Genomic DNA, 22,394 nt, shown 5'->3' on the forward strand with positions numbered 1-22,394 from the left:
AAAATGTATTATTTCATGGCAATTTTTAATTGCTTAATTCATTGTTAATTCAGTTTAATTGATATTTAAATATTAGAAATTAATACATATTTTACATTTTAATATTTATTAAAAATGTATAAATATTTCATTTTCATTTTATGATCATTTTTCATAAAAGTTTTTCACGTTTTTTCAACAAAGTAGACAGTTACGGGTAAAAATCCTGATCTGGTTATTTTTATTCCATTTTTTTTTCAGGATTCCAACGACCCCCAGACCATCGAAAGAATCCTGAAGGCCCTGGATGTGAACAAAGATGGGGAGGTGGACTTTCAAGAGTTCCTGGACCTAGTGGGCAAAGTGGCCATTGCCTATTTTGAAGCCTTGAGGACCAAGAGAGGCTGCGACATTTGTGCTTCCAAGAAAGGACCATCAACAGCTTCGACTTCGGAGTCACCGAAAAGCCAAGCAGGGTCAGATCACGGCCAGGTTCAAAGTCAAAAGCAAGAGGTGACCACAAAAGATGGTTCTGCTGAGAAACCGGATCTTCCCGGTCAGGAACACGAGAAACATCACAAGAAAGATCTTGGACAAGAAACCCATCAAAGCCAAGATCTGACCACTACAGAAAATCCCCTCCAGAAGCAGATAACCCACCAGACGGACCACACATCTAAGGAAGACCCAACTCAAAAGCTGGACCTAGCGAAGGAAAAAGGTCCAGGGTCTAACCAAGATCCGGCACAGAAAGATCCAGGACACAAACAAGATCCTTCACCAATAACCGATCCCAAGGAGAAACCCGACGTTACAAAGAAACGAGAATCAGCCGGTCAGAAAGACTCCACTCTGAAAAGTGACCAAGAGTCAACCTCCAAACAAGATCAAAGCCAACAACTAGTCCCGGTCCAGACATCAGACATCACACAGAAAGGCGGCCCAACTTTGAAGAAAGAATCTCCAGTTGAAAAAGACCCATCATCAAAGCCGGACCAAGCTCAGAAAGAACTTGTCACACCCAAAGACGACCCAAACCCCGACAAGCAACCAACGCCGAAACAAGACCCAACATCAAAGCCGGACCAAGCTCAGAAGGAACATGTCACACTCGAAGAAAAACCTCAAAAACAAAAAAAAGAAGATCCTAAAGACAAACAAGACCCAATCCTCAAACAAGAAGTAACCCTCAAACAAGAAGTAACCCTCAAGCAGGACCCAACCCTCAAAGATAAACAAGATTCCACTCAGAAACAAGACCCCACCCAGAAACAAGACCCCACCCAGAAACAAGATCCCACATTGAAACAAGACCCCACCCAGAAACAAGACTCCACTCAGAAAAAAGATCAGAAACAAGACTCCTCCCAGAAACAAGACTCCACCCAGAAACAAGATATGAAACAAGACTCCACTCAGAAACAAGACTCCACCCAGAAACAGGACTCCATTCAGAAACAAGACTCCACCCAGAAACAAGACTCCACCCAGAAACAGGACTCCATTCAGAAACAAGACTCCACCCAGAAACAAGACTCCACCCAGAAACAGGACACCACTCAGAAACAAGATCAGAAAAAAGACACAACCCAGAAACAAGAACAGAAACAAGACTCCTCCCAGAAACAAGACCCCACCCAGAAACAGGACTCCACTCAGAAACAAGACCAGAAACAAGACTCCACCCAGAAACAAGATAAGAAACAAGACTCCACTCAGAAACAAGACTCCACCCAGAAACAGGATCAGAAACAAGACTCCACCCAGAAACAAGATCAGAAACAAGATTCAGCTCAGAAACAAGATCAGAAACAAGATTCCGCTCAGAAACAAGACTCCACCCAGAAACAAGATCAGAAACAAGACTCCACCCAGAAACAAGATCAGAAAAAAGACTACACCCAGAAACAAGATCAGAAACAAGATTCTGCTCAGAAACAAGACTCCACCCAGAAACAAGATCAGAAACAAGACTCCACCCAGAAACAAGATCAGAAAAAAGACTCCACCCAGAAAAAAGATCAGAAACAAGATTCCGCTCAGAAACAAGACTCCACCCAAAAACAAGATCAGAAACAAGACTCCACCCAGAAACAAGATCAGAACCAACATTACGCTCAGAAACAAGACTCCACCCAGAAACAAGATCAGAAACAAGATTCCACTCAGATACAAGACTGCACTAAGAGTACATTCTCAATTGCAAACCTAAACTTAACCCCAGTGCAGAACTTTACAGTGAAGCAAGACCCCACCCAGAAAATAGACCCAACCCAGAAAATAGACTCCACCCAGAAACAGGATTCCACTCAGAAACAAGACCAGAAACAGGACACCACTCAGAATACATTCTCAATTGCAAACCTAAACTTAACCCCGGTGCAAAACATTACAGTGAAGCAAGACCCAACCCAGAAAATAGACTCCACCCAGAAACAGGACTCCAGTCAGAAACAAGACCCAACCCAGAAAATAGACTCCACCCAGAAACAGGACTCCACTCAGAAACAAGACCAGAAACAAGACACCACTCAGAATACATTCTCAATTGCAAAGCTAAACTTAACCCCGGTGCAGGATTTTCCAATGAAGCAAGACCCAACCCAAAAACAAGACTCCACCCAGAAACAGGACTCCACTCAGAAACAAGACACCACCCAGAAAAAAGACCAGACCCAGAAACAAGACCCAAGCCAGAAACAAGACTCCACCCAGAAACAAGACACCACCCAGAAAAAAGACAAGACCCAGAAACAAGACACCACGCAGAAACAAGACACCACGCAGAAACAAGATACCACCCAGAAACAAGACCCCAACCAGAAACAAGACCAGACCCAGAAACAAGACCCCACCCAGAAACAAGATACCACCCAGAATAAAGACACCACCCAGAAACAAGATACCACTCAGAAACAAGACACCACCCAGAAACAAGACACCACCCAGAAACAAGATACCACCCAGAAACAAGACACCACCCAGAAACAAGACACCACCCAGAAACAAGAAACCACCCAGAAGCAGGACCAGACCCATAAACAAGACCGGACCCATAAACAAGACACCACCCAGAAACAAGACACCACCCAGAAACAAGATACCACCCAGAAACAAGACACCACCCAGAATAAAGATACCACCCAGAAACAAGACACCACCCAGAAACAAGATACCACTCAGAAACAAGACACCACCCAGAAACAAGACACCACCCAGAAACAAGACACCACTCAGAAACAAGACACCACCCAGAATAAAGATACCACCCAGAAACAAGACACCATCAAGAATAAAGATACCACCCAGAAACAAGACACCACCCAGAATAAAGATACCACCCAGAAACAAGATACAACCCAGAAACAAGACACCACCCAGAAACAAGACCCCGCCCAGAAAAAAGATACAACCCTGAAACAAGACACCACCCAGAAAAAGGACACCACCCAAAAACAGGACACAACCCAGAAACAAGACCAGACCCAGAAACAAGACATCACACAGAAACAGGACACCACCCTGAAACAAGACCCTACCCAGAAACAAGACACCATTCAGAAACAAGACCAGATCCAGAAACAAGACACTACCCAGAAACAAGACACCATTCAGAAAAAAGACACCACCCAGAAACAGGACACCACCCAAAAACTGGACACCACTCAGAAACAAGACCAGACCCAGAAACAAGACAAGACCCAGAAACAAGACCCCACCCAGAAACAAGACCCCACCCAGAAACAGGACAAAACCCAGAAACAAGACCCCACTCAGAAACAGGACACCACCCAGAAACAAAACTCCACCCAGAAACAGGACACCACTCAGAAGCAAGACCAGACCCAGAAACAAGAAACCACCCAGAAGCAAGACCAGACCCAGAAACAAGACACCACCCAGAAAAAAGACACCATCCAGAAACAAGATACCACCCAGAAACAAGGCACCACCCAGAAACAAGACACCACCCAGAAACAAGACACAACCCAGAATAAAGATACCACCCAGAAACAAGATACCACCCAGAAACAAGACACCACCCAGAAACAAGACACCACCAAGAAACAAGATACAACCCAGAAACAAGATACCACCCAGAAACAAGACACCACTCAGAAACAAGACACCACCCAGAAACAAGACACCACCCAGAAACAAGATACCACCCAGAAACAAGATACCACCCAGAAACAAGACACCACTCAGAAACAAGACACCACTCAGAAACAAGACACCACCCAGAAACAAGATACCACCCAGAAACAAGATACCACCCAGAAACAAGACACCACTCAGAAACAAGACACCACTCAGAAACAAGACACCACCCAGAAACAAGATACCACCCAGAAAAAAGACACCACCCAGAAACAAGACACCACTCAGAAACAAGACACCACCCAGAAACAAGACACCACCCAGAAACAAGATACAACCCAGAAAAAAGACACCACCCAGAAACAAGAAAAGACCCAAAAACAAGACACCATCCAGAAACAAGAAACCACCCAGAAACAAGATACCACCCTGAAACAAGACACCACCCAGAAACAGGATACCACCCTGAAACAAGACACCACCCAGAAACAGGACACTACCCAGAAACAGGACACCACTCAAAAACAGGACACAACCCAGAAACAAGACCAGACCCAGAAACAAGACATCACCCAGAAACAAGACACCACCCAGAAACAAGATACCACCCCGAAACAAGACACAACCCAGAATAAAGACACCACCCAGAAACCAGACACCACCAAGAAACAAGATACAACCCAGAAACAAGACACCACCCAGAAACAAAACACCACTCAGAAACAAGACACCACCCAGAAACAAGACACCACCCAGAAACAAGATACAACCCAGAAACAAGATACCACCCAGAAACAAGAAAAGACCCAAAAACAAGACACCATCCAGAAACAAGAAACAACCCAGAAACAAGATACCACCCAGAAACAAGACACCACCCAGAAACAGGACACTACCCAGAAACAGGACACTACCCAGAAACAGGACACCACTCAAAAACAGGACACAACCCAGAAACAAGACCAGACCCAGAAACAAGACATCACCCAGAAACAAGACACCACCCAGAAACAAGACACCACCCAGAAACAAGATACCACCCCGAAACAAGACACAACCCAGAATAAAGATACAACCCAGAAACAAGATACCACCCAGAAACCAGACACCACCAAGAAACAAGATACAACCCAGAAACAAGACACCACCCAGAAACAAAACACCACTCAGAAACAAGACACCACCCAGAAACAAGACACCACCCAGAAACAAGACACCACCCAGAAACAAGATACAACCCAGAAACAAGACACCACCCAGAAACAAGACACCACTCAGAAACAAGACACCACCCAGAAACAAGATACAACCCAGAAAAAAGACACCACCCAGAAACAAGAAAAGACCCAAAAACAAGACACCATCCAGAAACAAGAAACAACCCAGAAACAAGATACCACCCAGAAACAAGACACCACCCAGAAACAGGACACTACCCAGAAACAGGACACTACCCAGAAACAGGACACCACTCAAAAACAGGACACAACCAAGAAACAAGACCAGACCCAGAAACAAGACATCACCCAGAAACAGGACACCACCCAGAAAAAAGACACCACCCAGAAACATGACACCACCCTGAAACAAGACCCAACCCAGAAACAAGACACCACCCAGAAACAAGACACCATTCAGAAACAAGACCAGATCCAGAAACAAGACAGTACACAGAAACAAGACACCACCAAAAAACAGGACACCACCCAGAAACAAGACCCCACCCAGAAACAAGACACCATTCAGAAACAAGACACCACCCAGAAACAGGACACCACCCAAAAACAGGACACCATCAAGAAACAAGTCCAGACCCAGAAACAAGACCAGACCCAGAAACAAGACACCACCCAGAAACAAGACCAGATCCAGAAACAAGACCAGACCCAGAAACAAGAAACCACTCAGAAAGAGGACACCACCCAGAAAAAAGACACCACCCAGAAAAACGACCAGACGGAGAAACAAGATAGCACCCAGAAACAAGACCAGACCCAGAAAAAAGAACCCACTCAGAAAAAAGACCCCACCCAAAAAAAAGACACCACCCAGAAACAGGACACCACCCAGAAACAAGACACCACCCAGAAACAGGACACCACCAAGAAACAAGACCCCACCCAGAAACAGGACACACCCCAGAAACAAGACCAGACCCAGAAAAAAGATCCCACTCAGAAACCAGACCCCATCCAGAAACAAGACACCACCCAGAAACAGGACACCACCCAGAAACAGGACACCACCCAGAAACAAGACACCACCCAGAAACAGGACACCACCCAGAAACAAGACACCACCCAGAAACAAGACCCCACCCAGAAACAAGACACCACCCAGAAACAGGACACCACCCAGAAACAAGACACCACCCAGAAACAGGACACCACCCAGAAACAAGACACCACCCAGAAACAGGATACAACCCAGAAACAAGACCAGACCCAGAAAAAAGATCCCACTCAGAAACAAGACCAGACCCAGAAACAAGATACCACCCAGAAACAAGACACCACCCAAAAACAGGACCAGACCCAGAAGCAAGACCAGACCCAGAAGCAAGACCAGACCCAGAAACAAGACCCCACCCAGAAACAAGACCAGAGCCAGAAAAAAGATCCCACTCAGAAACAAGACCCCACCCAGAAACAAGACATAACCCATAAACAGGACACCACCCAGAAAAAAGACCAGACCCAAAAGCAATGCTCCTGCCAGAAAAAAAATCTCACTCAGAAACAAGACCCCACCCAGAAACATGACATAACCCAGAAACAGGACACCACCCAGAAAAAAGACCAGACCCAGAAACAAGACCAGACCCAAAAACAAGACCAGACGCAGAAAGAGGACACCACCCAGAAACAAGACCAGACCCAGAAACAAGACCAGATCCAGAAACAAGACACCACCCAGAAACAAGACCAGACCCAGAAACAAGACACCACCCAGAAACAGGACACCACCCAGAAACAAGACCCCACCCAGAAACAAGACACCACTCAGAATCAAGACCAGACCCAGAAACAAGACCAGACCCAGAAACAAGACACCACCCATAAACAAGACCAGACCCAGAAACAAGACCAGACCCAGAAACAAGACACCACCCAGAAACAAGACCAGACCCAGAAACAAGACACCACCCAGAAACAGGACACCACCCAGAAACAGGACACCACCCAGAAACAAGATACCACTCAGAATCAAGACCAGATCCAGAAACCAGATACCACCCAAAAACAAGACACCACCCAGAAAAAAGATCCCACTCAGAAACAAGACACCACCCAGAAACAGGACCACACCCAAAAACAAGACCAGACTGAGAAAAAAGATCCCTCTCAGAAGCAAGACCAGATCCGAAAACAAGACACTACCCAGGAACAAGACCAGATCCAGAAAAAAGATCCCACTCAGAAACAGGACACCACCCAGAAAAAGGACACCACCCAGAAACAAGACCCCACTCAGAAACAAGACACCACCCAGAAACAGGAACAGGACACCACCCAGAAACAAGACCAGACCCAGAAACAAGAAACCATGCAGAAACAAGACATGACCCAGAAACAAGACCAGAGCCAGAAAAAAGATCCCACTCAGAAACAAGACCAGACCCAGAAAAAAGACACCACCCAGAAACAAGACACCACCCAGAAACAGGACACCACCCAGAAACAGGACACCACCCAGAAACAAGACCAGACCCACAAACAGGACACCACACAAAAACAAGACCAGACCCAGAAACAGGACACCACCCAGAAACAAGACACCACCCAGAAACAGGACACCACCCAGAAACAAGACCAGACCCACAAACAGGACACCACACAAAAACAAGACCAGACCCAGAAACAGGACACCACCCAGAAACAAGACCAGACCCAGAAACAGGACACCACCCAGAAACAAGACACAAAACAGAAAAAAGATCCCACTCAGAAACTAGACACCACCCAGAAAGAAGATACCACCCAGAAACAAGACACCACCCAGAAACAGGACACCACTCAGAAACAGGACACTACCCAGAAACAGGACACCACTCAGAAACAAGACACCACCCAGAAACAGGACACCACTCAGAAACAGGACACCACACAGAAACAGGACACCACACAGAAACAAGACCAGGCCCAGAAAAAAGATCCCACTCAGAAACAAGACCAGATCCAGAAACAAGACACTACCCAGAAACAGGACACCACCCAGAAACCAGACACCACTCAGAAACAAGACACCACCCAGAAACAAGACACCACCCAGAAACAAGACCCCACTCAGAAACAGGACACCACCCAAAAACAGGACACCACCCAGAAACAAGACCAGACCCAGAAAAAAGATCCCACTCAGAAACAAGACCAGACCCAGAAACAAGACCCCACCCAGAAACAAGACCAGATCCAGAAACAAGACACCACCCAGAAACAGGACACTACCCAGAAACAGGACACCACCCAGAAACCAGACACCACTCAGAAAAAAGACACCACCCAGAAACAAGACCAGACCCAGAAACAAGAAACCACGCAGAAACAGGACACCACCCAAAAACAGGACACCACCCAGAAACAAGACCAGACACAGACAAAAGATCCCACCCAGAAACAAGACACCACCCAGAAACAAGACACCACTCAGAAACAAGACACCACCCAGAAACAGGATCCCACCCAGAAACAAGACCAGACCCAGACAAAAGATCCCAGTAAGAAACAAGTCCAGACCCAGAAACAAGACACCACCCAGAAACAGGACACCACCCAGAATCTAGACCAGACCCAGAAAAATGACCAGACCCAAAAACAAGACACCACTCAGAAACAAGACCAGACCCAGAAAAAAGACACCACCCAGAAACAGGACAACACCCAGAAACAAGACCAGATCCAGAAAAATGACCAGACCCAGAAACAAGACACCACTCAGAAACAAGACACCACTCAGAAACAAGACACCACCCAGAAACAGGACACCACCCTGAAACAAGACACCACCCAGAAACAGGACACCACCCAAAAACAGGACACCACCCAGAAACAAGACACCACCCAAAAACAAGACCAGGCCCAGAAAAAAGACCCCACCCAGAAACAGGACACCACCCAGAAACAGGACCCCACCCAAAAACAAGACCAGGCCCAGAAAAAAGACCCCACCCAGAAACAGGACACCACCCAGAAACAAGACACCACTCAGAAACAAGACACCACTCAGAAAGAAGACCAGACCCAGAAACAAGACACCACCCAGAAACAGGACACCACCCAGAAACAAGACCAGACCCAGAAAAAAGATCCCACTCAGAAACAAGACCAGACCCAGAAACAAGACACCACCCAGAAACAATACACCACCCAGAAACAGGACACCACCCAGAAACAAGACCAGACCCACAAGCAATGCTCCTGCCAGAAAAAAGATCCCACTCAGAAACAAGACCAGACCCAGAAACAAGACACCACCCAGAAACAAGACACCACCCAGAAACAGGACACCACCCAGAAACAAGACAACACTCAGAAACAAGAGACCACTCAGAAACAAGACCCCACCCAGAAACAAGACCCCACCCAGAAACAAGATACCACCCAGAAACAAGACCATATGCAGAAACAAGACCCTACCCAGAAACAGGACACCACCCAGAAACAAGACCAGATCCAGAAAAAAGACCCCACTCAGAAACAGGACACCACCCAGAAACAGGACACCACCCAGAAACAGGACACCACCCAGAAACAAGACAACACTCAGAAACAAGAGACCACTCAGAAACAAGACCCCACCCAGAAACAAGACCCCACCCAGAAACAAGATACCACCCAGAAACAAGACCATATGCAGAAACAAGACCCTACCCAGAAACAGGACACCACCCAGAAACAAGACCAGACCCAGAAAAAAGACACCACTCAGAAACAAGACCAGATCCAGAAACAAGATACTACTCAGGAAAAAGACCAGATACAGAAAAAAAATCCCAGTCAGAAACAAGACCCCACTCAGAAACAGGACACCACCCAGAAACAGGACACCACCCAGAAACAAGACACCACTCAAAAACAAGACACCACCCAGAAACAGGATCCCACCCAGAAACAAGACCAGTCCCAGAAAAATGACCAGACCCAGAAACAAGACACCATGCAGAAACAGGACACCACCCAGAAACAAGACCAGACCCAGAAAAAAGATCCCACTCAGAAACAAGACCCCACCCAGAAACAAGACACCACCCAGAAACAGGACATCACTCAGAAACAAGTCACCACCCAGAAACAAGACCAGATGCAAAAACAAGACACTACCCAGAAACAGGACACCACTCAGAAACAAGACCAGACCCAGAAACAAGACCTCACCCAGAAACAAGACACCACCCAGAAACAAGACACCATCCAGAAACAAGACACCACCCAGAAACAAGACCAGATCCAGAAACAAGACACCACCCAGAAACAAGACACCACTCAGAAACAAGACACCACCCAGAAACAAGACACCACCCAGAAACAGGACACCACCCAGAAACAAGACCAGACCCAGAAAATAGATCCCACTCAGAAACAAGACCTGACCCAAAAGCAAGACACCACTCAGAAACAAGACACCACCCAGAAACAGGACACCACCCAGAAACAAGACACCACCCAGAAACAGGACACTACCCAGAAACAAGACACCACCCAGAAAAAAGATTCCACTCAGAAACAAGACCCCACCCAGAATCAATGCTCCTGCCAGAAAAAAGATCCCACTCAGAAACAAGACCCCACCCAGAAACAAGACCCCACTCAGAAACATGACATCATTCAGAAACAAGATCAGACCCAGAAAAAAGATTCCACTCAGAAACAAGACCAGACCCAGAAACAAGACCCCACCCAGAAACAAGACACCGCCCAGAAACAAGACACCACTCTGAAACAAGACACCACCCAGAAACAAGACACCACCCAGAAACAAGACACCACTCAGAAACAAGACACCACTCAGAAACAAGACACCACCCAGAAACAAGACACCGCCCAGAAACAAGACACCACCAAGAAACAAGACCAGACCCAGAAACAAGACCCCACCCAGAAAGAAGACACCACCCAGAAGCAAGAACAGACCCAGAAAAAAGACACTACCCAGAATCAGGACACCACCCAGAAACAAGATCAGACCCAGAAACAAGATCAGACCCAGAAACAAGACACCACCCAGAAACAAGACCAGACCCAGAAACAAGACACCACTCTGAAACAGGACACCACCCAGAAACAAGACACCATACAGAAACAAGACCCCACCCAGAAACAAGACACCATTCAGAAACAAGACACCACGCAGAAACAAGACCCCACCCAGAAACAAGACACCACCAAGAAACAAGACCAGACCCAGAAACAAGACCAGATTCAGAAACAAGACACCACCCAGAAACAAGACCAGATCCAGAAACAAGACCCCACCCAGAAACAAGACACCACTCAGAAACAGGACACCACCCAGAAACAAGACCAGACCCAGAAACAGGACACCACTCAGAAACAGGACACCACCCAGAAGCAAGAACAGACCCAGAAAAAAGACACTACCCAGAATCAGGACACCACCCAGAAACAAGACCAGACCCAGAAACAAGACACCACCCAGAAACAAGACCAGACCCAGAAACAAGACCCCACCCAGAAACAAGACCAGACCCAGAAACATGACCAAACCCAGAAACAAGACACTACCCAGAAACAAGACACCACCCAGAAAGAAGACACCACCCAGAAACAAGACCACACCCAGAAACAAGACACCACCCAGAAACAAGACCAGACCCAGAAACATGACCAGACCCAGAAACAAGACACTACCCAGAAACAAGACACCACCCAGAAAGAAGACACCACCCAGAAACAAGACCACACTCAGAAACAAGACACCACTCAGAAACAAGACACCACCCAGAAACAAGACCCCACCCAGAAACAAGACACCACTCAGAAACAAGACACCACGCAGAAACAAGACCCTACCCAGAAACAAGACACCACCCAGAAACAAGACACCACCCAGAAACAAGACCCCACCCAGAAACAAGACACCACCCAGAAACAAGACCCCAACAAGAAACAAGACCCCACCCAGAAACAAGACACCACTCAGAAACAGGACACCACCCAGAAACAAGACCAGACCCAGAAACAAGACCCCACCCAGAAACAAGACCAGACCCAGAAGCAAGACTCCATTGAGAAAAAAGACTCATATCGCACTCATACGATGGAGTCCACATATGGCCACCAATCAACAACATCTGAGCCACAAAAATCTTACTCACAGTCTTCCAGCCATGACCTGTCCAATGTAGACCAAATTCCTCAAGTCCTACAAAAGGATGTCAAGGCAACCAGACAGGCTGGACGCACCGAAATACATTATTCATACCACACAGAAGGTGATGAGCCATCTCACCAGATACGGGGAACCAGTCACTTCCAAGGTCACGAAAATGTGGGTGATCCATATGCAGATTCATTTCTAAAGGCCCAGCAACTTATTGACCAGAGAGAGACAGTTCCCTCAGGTTTAGTCCAACACACCACAGCAGGGCAGACCACCCCACAGCAGATTCCTCAGTTCTCTCAAGGGGGTGACAAAACGACCCAATCGACTGGACGTACTGAAGTACATTATACGTACACCTCAGAGGGTGATGCACCATCTCATCAGACATGGGGAACCAACCTCAACCAGGGAGCTAAAGATGATCCATATGCACATTCATTTCTAAAGGCTCAACATAATATTGACCATAGAGAGACAGTACCTTCTGGCCTTGTTCAATACACCACAGGAGGGCAGGACCCCACACAGCAAATGACTCAGCAAAAGAAGACCACAACTTGGCCAACCTATGAACAGCACACTGGCGGAGGGCAGGACACCACACAGAAGATTACTCAGCAAAAGAAGACCACAACTTGGCCAACCTATGAACAGCACACTGGTGGAGGGCAGGACACCACACAGCAGATGACTCAGCAAAAGAAGAATACAACTTGGCCAACCTATGAACTGCACACTGGTGGAGGGCAGGACACCACACAGCAGATGACTCAGCAAAAGAAGACCACATCTTGGACAACCTATGAACAACACACTGGTGGAAATCTGGGTTCATCAACCACGCAGAGTCAACATGAAGCTGATCCCCAAAAGCAAGACCTAAGCCATTGCCAATATCCTTTGTACGAACTTGCTCGACAATCGCCAACGCATCCAAGAAGTAAAAATACGTCCCAGGTGCCACAGCAACCTTCAACGAAACCGAAAGAGTCTACTGATGATTCTCAAAAATCTCCACCACCAACCTCTGGAGCGAAAGCTTCCGGTACTACCAGTTCCTTTCAGAAGGACGAGAAGCAAAAGTCTCCCGGGAAGTCATTCAGATGGCCATGGCAATAAGCAAATGACCAAGGTTTGTGAACCTGAATGGTGACTGATCGCATGTTCTTCAAAGGTTGTGGAGTTACTTCTTAACTGCTATCTTTTTTGGGGATCCTTGTCTTCCAATGAGTGCCATTTTAAGCCAATCCTTTTCGAAATTTGGCTTGTCCACCAGCAAACCAACAGTGACCATGATGACCGTAGGCCTCTGGTCAGTAACCTTGAACTCCCGACCAACATCTGAATTCTCCCAACTCAACTATAATTTTTTCCATATCAGCTGCTTAAAATTTTTTTTAACCCGGTGCTGTGAGGGTTTCGGTACCGTCTGAAACATTTTTGCTCAACCTCGGCTTTTCCTGAAGAACTCTCGAGCCGTTGAGCAATTTGGAGTGATGGAGAAGGGAAGGGGTGGAGATTCCCAAGTTATACAGTGTTGTGGTTTCAAACTTGGAGGAGCACACGGGTTGGGTACCCTGGATCTATCCAATGAGATGGAAGTTGAGCTGGTTTGGACATTCATTCAGGTTCTTCAAACTGTGAAATTTATGTACGGAATTATTATCCATTAGGTGTATGTCGAAGGCTTCATTTAACGTGCAATAATAAAACGATGTATATGTGATATATAATGTATGTACCTCTTGGTGATGGTGTTCTATTTTATTAAAACATTGATCAGCTTTTTTGGGTCTGTTGGTTTCTTTTGATGCATGGAGGAGGTCAGAACTCCTCCAATAAATATCTAATTTGGGCTAGAGACTGGTTCAAATAGTTGCTGGTAGTTGTTAGGTGGTCCTGAGGGTACGTGGTGGTGCTGGTCTCCCTAAGGAGGTTTGGGCTACCATTTAAGTAGAACCAGTGTTTGAATGAGAAGGAAGGAGCTCCCAGTGTCCGGAATAATGCAACTTTTGGCAGTTCTTCGGCGTTCTCTAAGTACGGAGGGATTCACCTCAGCCAAGGCTGTTTGAGGGTTTGCATGAGTTAGCTTTCTGTATCATGGAGATTTGATATCCTAGCCAATCAGCAGGCTTGAAGAGCCTGCTGGTGCTTTTAGGGAGAGTTATTCAATATCTGAGGCACTTCCTGGCAAATGGTCTACCACAGGTGGTGGTCTTTGGGAAGCTTCTTACATTGATGGTCCTAATGCCACCCTTATAGTCATGACTCTGGCTCTGCCAAGTGGTGTTGGACCTGGAACTATGGTGACACCATCACATGGGAGGTCAGTTAGCCACAGCTTAAAGGAATTCGGAAGGAACACTAGAGTTCCACGGAACCCTGGTTGAGAATGACTGGCCAAGAGGATCTCAGAGAAGGATCTGGACTTCACATTGTCCTCCACATTCCTGTATACATTAAGGACCTTAGGACTGTAAATCATAGAACTGTGACCTTCGTGAGTGAACTGTATGAGTTCCTTGGAGGATCAGGGGTGTGTAATACACATAATACAGGGGTCAGGGGTGTGTAATACAAAGAGTACAGGGGTCAGAAGTGTGTAATGTACAGAGTACAGGGGTCAGAAGTGTGTAATATGCAGAGTACAGGGGACAGGGGTGTGTAATACACAGAGTACAGGGGTCAGGGGTGTGTAATACACAGAGTACAGGGGTCAGGAGTATGTAATGTGCAGAATACATGGTTCAGGAGTGTGTAATGTACAGAGTACAGGGGTCAGGAGTATGTAATGTGCAGAGTACAGGGGTCAGGAGTATGTAATGCACAGAGTACAGGGGTCAGGAGTGTGTAATGTACAGAGTACAGGGGTCAGGAGTATGTAATGTACAGAGTACAGGGGTCAGGAGTGTGTAATGTGCAGAGTGCAGGGGTCAGGAGTATGTAATGTACAGAGTACAGGGGTCAGGAGTGTGTAATGCAGAGTACAGGGGTCAGGAGTGTGTATTGCAGAGTACAGGGGTCAGGAGTGTGTAATGCACAGAGTACAGGGGTCAGGAGTGTGTAATGTACAGAGTACAGGGGTCAGGAGTGTGTAATGCAGAGTACAGGGGTCAGGAGTGTGTAATGCACAGAGTTTAGGGGTCAGGAGTGTGTAATGCAGAGTACAGGGGTCAGGAGTGTGTAATGCACAGAGTTTAGGGGTCAGGAGTGTGTAATGCACAGAGTTTAGGGGTCAGGAGTGTGTAATGCACAGAGTTTAGCGGTCAGGAGTGTGTAATGCAGAGTTTAGGGGTCAGGACTACATAATGTATAGTGCATGAAGGGGTTAGGAGTATATGCCACAGACGCTCAGGGGGGTTGGACCCCCTATCCCCCTCCCCCTATCATAGCAGGCTCACTTCCCTCTACTCCTCATGGCACTCCTCCTAGGAACACAACATCGTATTTTCCTCCATGCTACTATAGAGGTTCCCAAAGGCTGTTGCACCCTGTTACAAACTACTATGTAGGGAGACAGTGTTGGACCCCCAGGGTTGCTGGGCCCCCAGCGTTGCAGGGCCCCATGGTAATTGCATGGGTTACAACCTGGTTCACGGGAGAACGAAGACAGGCCTCACCCTACCTGAGACTAAAATGGCCAACACCATAGGACAGGCTGCTGGTGGATACACAGGAGTGTGTAATGTACAGAGTACAGGGGTCAGGAGTGTGTAATGTACAGAGTACAGGGGTCAGGGGTGTGTAATACACATTGTACAGGGGTCAGAAGTGTGTAATACGCAGAGTACAGGGGTCAGGAGTATGTAATGTACGGAGTACAGGGGTCAGGGGTGTGTAATACACATAATACAGGGGTCAGGGGTGTGTAATACAAAGAGTACAGGGGTCAGAAGTGTGTAATACGCAGAGTACAGGGGACAGGGGTGTGTAATACACAGAGTACAGGGGTCAGGGGTGTGTAATACACATAATACAGGGGTCAGGAGTGTGTAATGTACAGAGTACAGGGGTCAGAAGTGTGTAATACGCAGAGTACAGGGGACAGGGGTGTGTAATACACAGAGTACAGGGGTCAGGGGTGTGTAATACACATAATACAGGGGTCAGGAGTGTGTAATGTACAGAGTACAGGGGTCAGAAGTGTGTAATACGCAGAGTACAGGGGACAGGGGTGTGTAATACACAGAGTACAGGGGTCAGGGGTGTGTAATACACAGAGTACAGGGGTCAGGAGTATGTAATGTGCAGAATACATGGTTCAGGAGTGTGTAATGTACAGAGTACAGGGGTCAGGAGTATGTAATGTGCAGAGTACAGGGGTCAGGAGTATGTAATGCACAGAGTACAGGGGTCAGGAGTGTGTAATGTACAGAGTACAGGGGTCAGGAGTATGTAATGTACAGAGTACAGGGGTCAGGAGTGTGTAATGTGCAGAGTGCAGGGGTCAGGAGTATGTAATGTACAGAGTACAGGGGTCAGAAGTGTGTAATGCAGAGTACAGGGGTCAGGAGTGTGTAATGCACAGAGTACAGGGGTCAGGAGTGTGTAATGTACAGAGTACAGGGGTCATGAGTGTGTAATGCAGAGTACAGGGGTCAGGAGTGTGTAATGCACAGAGTACAGGGGTCAGGAGTGTGTAATGCACAGAGTTTAGGGGTCAGGAGTGTGTAATGCACAGAGTTTAGGGGTCAGGAGTGTGTAATGCAGAGTTTAGGGGTCAGGACTACATAATGTATAGTGCATGAAGGGGTTAGGAGTATATGCCACAGACGCCCAGGGGGGTTGGACCCCCTATCCCCCCTCCCCCTATCATAGCAGGCCCACTGCCCTCTACTCCTCATGGCACTCCTCCTAGGAACACAACATCGTATTTTCCTCCATGCTACTATAGAGGTTCCCAAAGGCTGTTGCACCCTGTTACAAACTACTATGTAGGGAGACAGTGTTGGACCCCCAGGGTTGCTGGGCCCCCAGCGTTGCAGGGCCCCATGGTAATTGCATGGGTTACAACCTGGTTCACGGGAGAACGAAGACAGGCCTCACCCTACCTGAGACTAAAATGGCCAACACCATAGGACAGGCCGCTGGTGGATGCCCCACGGACTGGGCCGGCTTGGCGTCATTTTCTGCCGTTATTAATGATGTCGGCACTTTTTTTTTACATAAAGGGAAGTAGGTGAGGACTAGCCTCTGGCAATGCTGGGCCCGTCCACAGAGTGGCAGCGGAACCCCCACGCAGCGATGCAGCACGTATTTTAGGAGGGTTTCCATTAGGCGTTGTCAGCTGTGGGGCTAATAATTAGATACAAATGTGACTGGACTGGTCTGACAGGACCTGTTTTCTGATCTCTTCATCCCTGGGATTACGGCAGAGTTGTATCGGTTATCCCTGCGGGTGGAGTCATCGGCGTTGCAAAATGTTCCATTGATGCAATCACAAATTGTCCCACGCAATGGGTAGACGTCTCGGGGGGTCTCGTTTCTCTGCTCCCCTTCATCCAGGGGTACAGAAAGCAGAGGGGATTGAATATTTGTTAGATATTAATGACGTTCTGCCATGGACAAGAGTCTGAATCCACAGAGAGAAACAGTCCGGGACATACAGGGGTGCACCTAGGGGCGCCTGGAGACATGGGAGTCACAGAGGTGCTCAGGGGGCACTGGAAACACAGGATGCTCTGGGGTCACTGGGACACAGGATACTACGGAGGGTCTGGAAGTTGCAGAATGTTGGGTGGCCACTAGGTGATGCTGGACACGGGATTTACTGGGAGATACAGGAGTGCAGAGGTCAATGGAGACATAGGAGAGGAAAGGTCAATGGAGACAGAGGAGAGGTCAATGGAGACAGAGGAGCACAGAGGTCAATGGAGACACAGGAGAGGAAAGGTCAATGGAGACAGAGGAGAGGTCAATGGAGACAGAGGAGCACAGAGGTCAATGGAGACACAGGAGAGGAGAGGTCACTGGAGACACAGGAGAGGAAAGGTCAATGGAGACACAAGAGAGGTCAATGAAGGCACAGGAGAGGAGAGGTCAATGGGGACAGAGGAGAGGAGAGGTCAATGGGGACAGAGGAGAGGAGAGGTCAATGGAGACACAGGAGAGGAGAGGTCAATGGGGACAGAGGAGAGGAGAGGTCACTGGAGACATAGGAGAGGAGAGGTCAATGGAGACACAAGAGAGGAGAGGTCAATGGAGACACAGGAGAGGTCAATGGAGACAGAGGAGAGGAGAGGTCACTGGAGACATAGGAGAGGTCAATGGAGACAGAGGAGAGGTCAATGGAGACACAGGAGAGGAGAGGTCAATGGAGACACAGGAGAGGAGAGGTCAATGGAGACACAGGAGAGGAGAGGTCACTGGAGACACAGGAGAGGAGAGGTCAATGGAGACAGAGGAGAGGAGAGGTCAATGGAGACACAGGAGAGGAGAGGTCAATGGAGACAGAGGAGAGGAGAGGTCAATGGAGACAGAGGAGAGGAAAGGTTAATGGAGACACAGGAGAGGAGAGGTCAATGGAGGCAGAGGAGAGGTCAATGGAGACACAGGAGAGGAGAGGTCAATGGAGACACAAGAGAGGTCAATGGAGACAGAGGAGAGGAGAGGTCACTGGAGACACAGGAGAGGAGAGGTCAATGGAGACACAGGAGAGGACAATGGAGACACAGGAGAGGAGAGGTCAATGGAGACACAGGAGAGGAGAGGTCAATGGAGACACAGGAGAGGAGAGGTCAATGGAGACACAAGAGAGGTCAATGGAGACAGAGGAGAGGAGAGGTCACTGGAGACACAGGAGAGGAGAGGTCAATGGAGACACAGGAGAGGACAATGGAGACACAGGAGAGGAGAGGTCAATGGAGACACAGGAGAGGAAAGGTCAATGGAGACACAGGAGAGGAGAGGTCACTGGAGACACAGGAGAGGAGAGGTCACTGGAGACAGAGGAGAGGAAAGGTTAATGGAGACACAGGAGAGGAGAGGTCAATGGAGGCAGAGGAGAGGTCAATGGAGACACAGGAGAGGAGAGGTCAATGGAGACACAAGAGAGGTCAATGGAGACAGAGGAGAGGAGAGGTCACTGGAGACACAGGAGAGGAGAGGTCAATGGAGACACAGGAGAGGACAATGGAGACACAGGAGAGGAGAGGTCAATGGAGACACAGGAGAGGAGAGGTCAATGGAGACACAGGAGAGGAGAGGTCAATGGAGACACAAGAGAGGTCAATGGAGACAGAGGAGAGGAGAGGTCACTGGAGACACAGGAGAGGAGAGGTCAATGGAGACACAGGAGAGGACAATGGAGACACAGGAGAGGAGAGGTCACTGGAGACACAGGAGAGGAGAGGACAATGGAGACACAGGAGAGGACAATGGAGACACAGGAGAGGAGAGGTCAATGGAGACACAGGAGAGGAGAGGTCACTGGAGACACAGGAGAGGAGAGGTCAATGGAGACACAAGAGAGGTCAATGGAGACAGAGGAGAGGAGAGGTCACTGGAGACACAGGAGAGGAGAGGTCAATGGAGACACAGGAGAGGACAATGGAGACACAGGAGAGGAGAGGTCAATGGAGACACAGGAGAGGAAAGGTCAATGGAGACACAGGAGAGGAGAGGTCACTGGAGACACAGGAGAGGAGAGGTCACTGGAGACAGAGGAGAGGAAAGGTTAATGGAGACACAGGAGAGGAGAGGTCAATGGAGGCAGAGGAGAGGTCACTGGAGACACAGGAGAGGAGAGGTCAATGGAGACACAAGAGAGGTCAATGGAGACAGAGGAGAGGAGAGGTCACTGGAGACACAGGAGAGGAGAGGTCAATGGAGACACAGGAGAGGACAATGGAGACAAAGGAGAGGAGAGGTCAATGGAGACACAGGAGAGGAGAGGTCAATGGAGACACAGGAGAGGAGAGGTCAATGGAGACACAAGAGAGGTCAATGGAGACAGAGGAGAGGAGAGGTCACTGGAGACACAGGAGAGGAGAGGTCAATGGAGACACAGGAGAGGACAATGGAGACACAGGAGAGGAGAGGTCACTGGAGACACAGGAGAGGAGAGGTCACTGGAGACACAGGAGAGGAAAGGTTAATGGAGACACAGGAGAGGAGAGGTCAATGGAGGCAGAGGAGAGGTCAATGGAGACACAGGAGAGGAGAGGTCAATGGAGACACAAGAGAGGTCAATGGAGACAGAGGAGAGGAGAGGTCACTGGAGACACAGGAGAGGAGAGGTCAATGGAGACACAGGAGAGGACAATGGAGACACAGGAGAGGAGAGGTCAATGGAGACACAGGAGAGGAGAGGTCAATGGAGACACAGGAGAGGAGAGGTCAATGGAGACACAAGAGAGGTCAATGGAGACAGAGGAGAGGAGAGGTCACTGGAGACACAGGAGAGGAGAGGTCAATGGAGACACAGGAGAGGACAATGGAGACACAGGAGAGGAGAGGTCACTGGAGACACAGGAGAGGAGAGGTCAATGGAGACACAGGAGAGGACAATGGAGACACAGGAGAGGAGAGGTCAATGGAGACACAGGAGAGGAAAGGTCAATGGAGACACAGGAGAGGAGAGGTCACTGGAGACACAGGAGAGGAGAGGTCACTGGAGACAGAGGAGAGGAAAGGTTAATGGAGACACAGGAGAGGAGAGGTCAATGGAGGCAGAGGAGAGGTCACTGGAGACACAGGAGAGGAGAGGTCAATGGAGACACAAGAGAGGTCAATGGAGACAGAGGAGAGGAGAGGTCACTGGAGACACAGGAGAGGAGAGGTCAATGGAGACACAGGAGAGGACAATGGAGACACAGGAGAGGAGAGGTCAATGGAGACACAGGAGAGGAGAGGTCAATGGAGACACAGGAGAGGAGAGGTCAATGGAGACACAAGAGAGGTCAATGGAGACAGAGGAGAGGAGAGGTCACTGGAGACACAGGAGAGGAGAGGTCAATGGAGACACAGGAGAGGACAATGGAGACACAGGAGAGGAGAGGTCACTGGAGACACAGGAGAGGAGAGGTCACTGGAGACACAGGAGAGGTCAATGGAGACACAGGCGCACAGAGGTCAATGGAGACAGAGGAGAGGAGAGGGCAATGGAGACAGAGGAGAGGAGAGGGCGATGGAGACGGAGGAGAGGAGAGGGCGATGGAGACACAGGAGAGGAGAGGGCGATGGAGACGGAGGAGAGGAGAGGGTGATGGAGACACAGGAGAGGAGAGGGCGATGGAGACACAGGAGAGGAGAGGGCGATGGAGACGGAGGAGAGGAGAGGGTGATGGAGACACAGGAGAGGAGAGGGCGATGGAGACACAGGAGAGGAGAAGGCGATGGAGACGGAGGAGAGGAGAGGGTGATGGAGATGTTTGAGCCCCGGACACGTGACGGCTGTTTTATGTTTTCCTGTTATTTGCAGACTCAATATTACATTTTTTTGTAGATTTTCATGTGTCTGGTCGGCGCTCCTATGAGGATTTCATACTTTGGGTTTTTTGATTGAGGGGAAGCCTCCCCAGACCTGCTGCCCCACCGTATGATCGACCCTCCTCAGGGGTGGATAATCGATGAATCCAGCACCAGAGTCACACATGTTCCAATTCTCCGAGACTCGGACCGGACACAATCACACCCAACCACCCAGCACTTATGTAGGTCAAATTTGTTGGCAACCTAATCCAATTTCATAAGCCCCGCCCATCCGATCAACAACAAATCATCTGCTGACGTTCGGTTCAGTGAGTTTGGTATCGAGTCGTCTCATGACACCGAGGGAATATTATGTGTCAGAAGATTTATGATACCTAAACCCTGGCATCTGGGCACCACCTCATTCCTTAGAAGAAGCTGCGGCACTGAGAAATGGAACTCACACCATCCCTGTGCCCATTATGAGGGGTTCCCACCACCCCTGTGCCCATTATGAGGGGTTCCCACCATCCCTGTGCCCATTATGAGGGGTTCCCACC

The 22,394-nt window shown here is 48.6% G+C and overlaps 1 protein-coding gene across 1 annotated transcript in view; it reads left to right on the forward strand.

The window, feature by feature from the left end:
- The window catches only part of LOC149435129 (uncharacterized), a 33,027-nt gene extending 18,820 nt beyond the window's left edge, over nucleotides 1-14,207 (forward strand). Inside the window, exon 3 of the mRNA XM_089662980.1 lies at nucleotides 241-14,207. Coding sequence (XP_089519106.1) covers nucleotides 241-13,542 — 13,302 coding nt within the window. The 3' untranslated portion in view covers nucleotides 13,543-14,207. The remainder of the gene's footprint in view (nucleotides 1-240) is intronic.
- Nucleotides 14,208-22,394: the final 8,187 nt, after the last annotated feature.

The sequence above is a fragment of the Staurois parvus genome, unplaced genomic scaffold (genome assembly GCF_062004578.1).
Source record: "Staurois parvus isolate SC_StPar_1 unplaced genomic scaffold, SC_StPar_1.0 ptg001599l, whole genome shotgun sequence".
NCBI lineage: Eukaryota > Metazoa > Chordata > Amphibia > Anura > Ranidae > Staurois > Staurois parvus.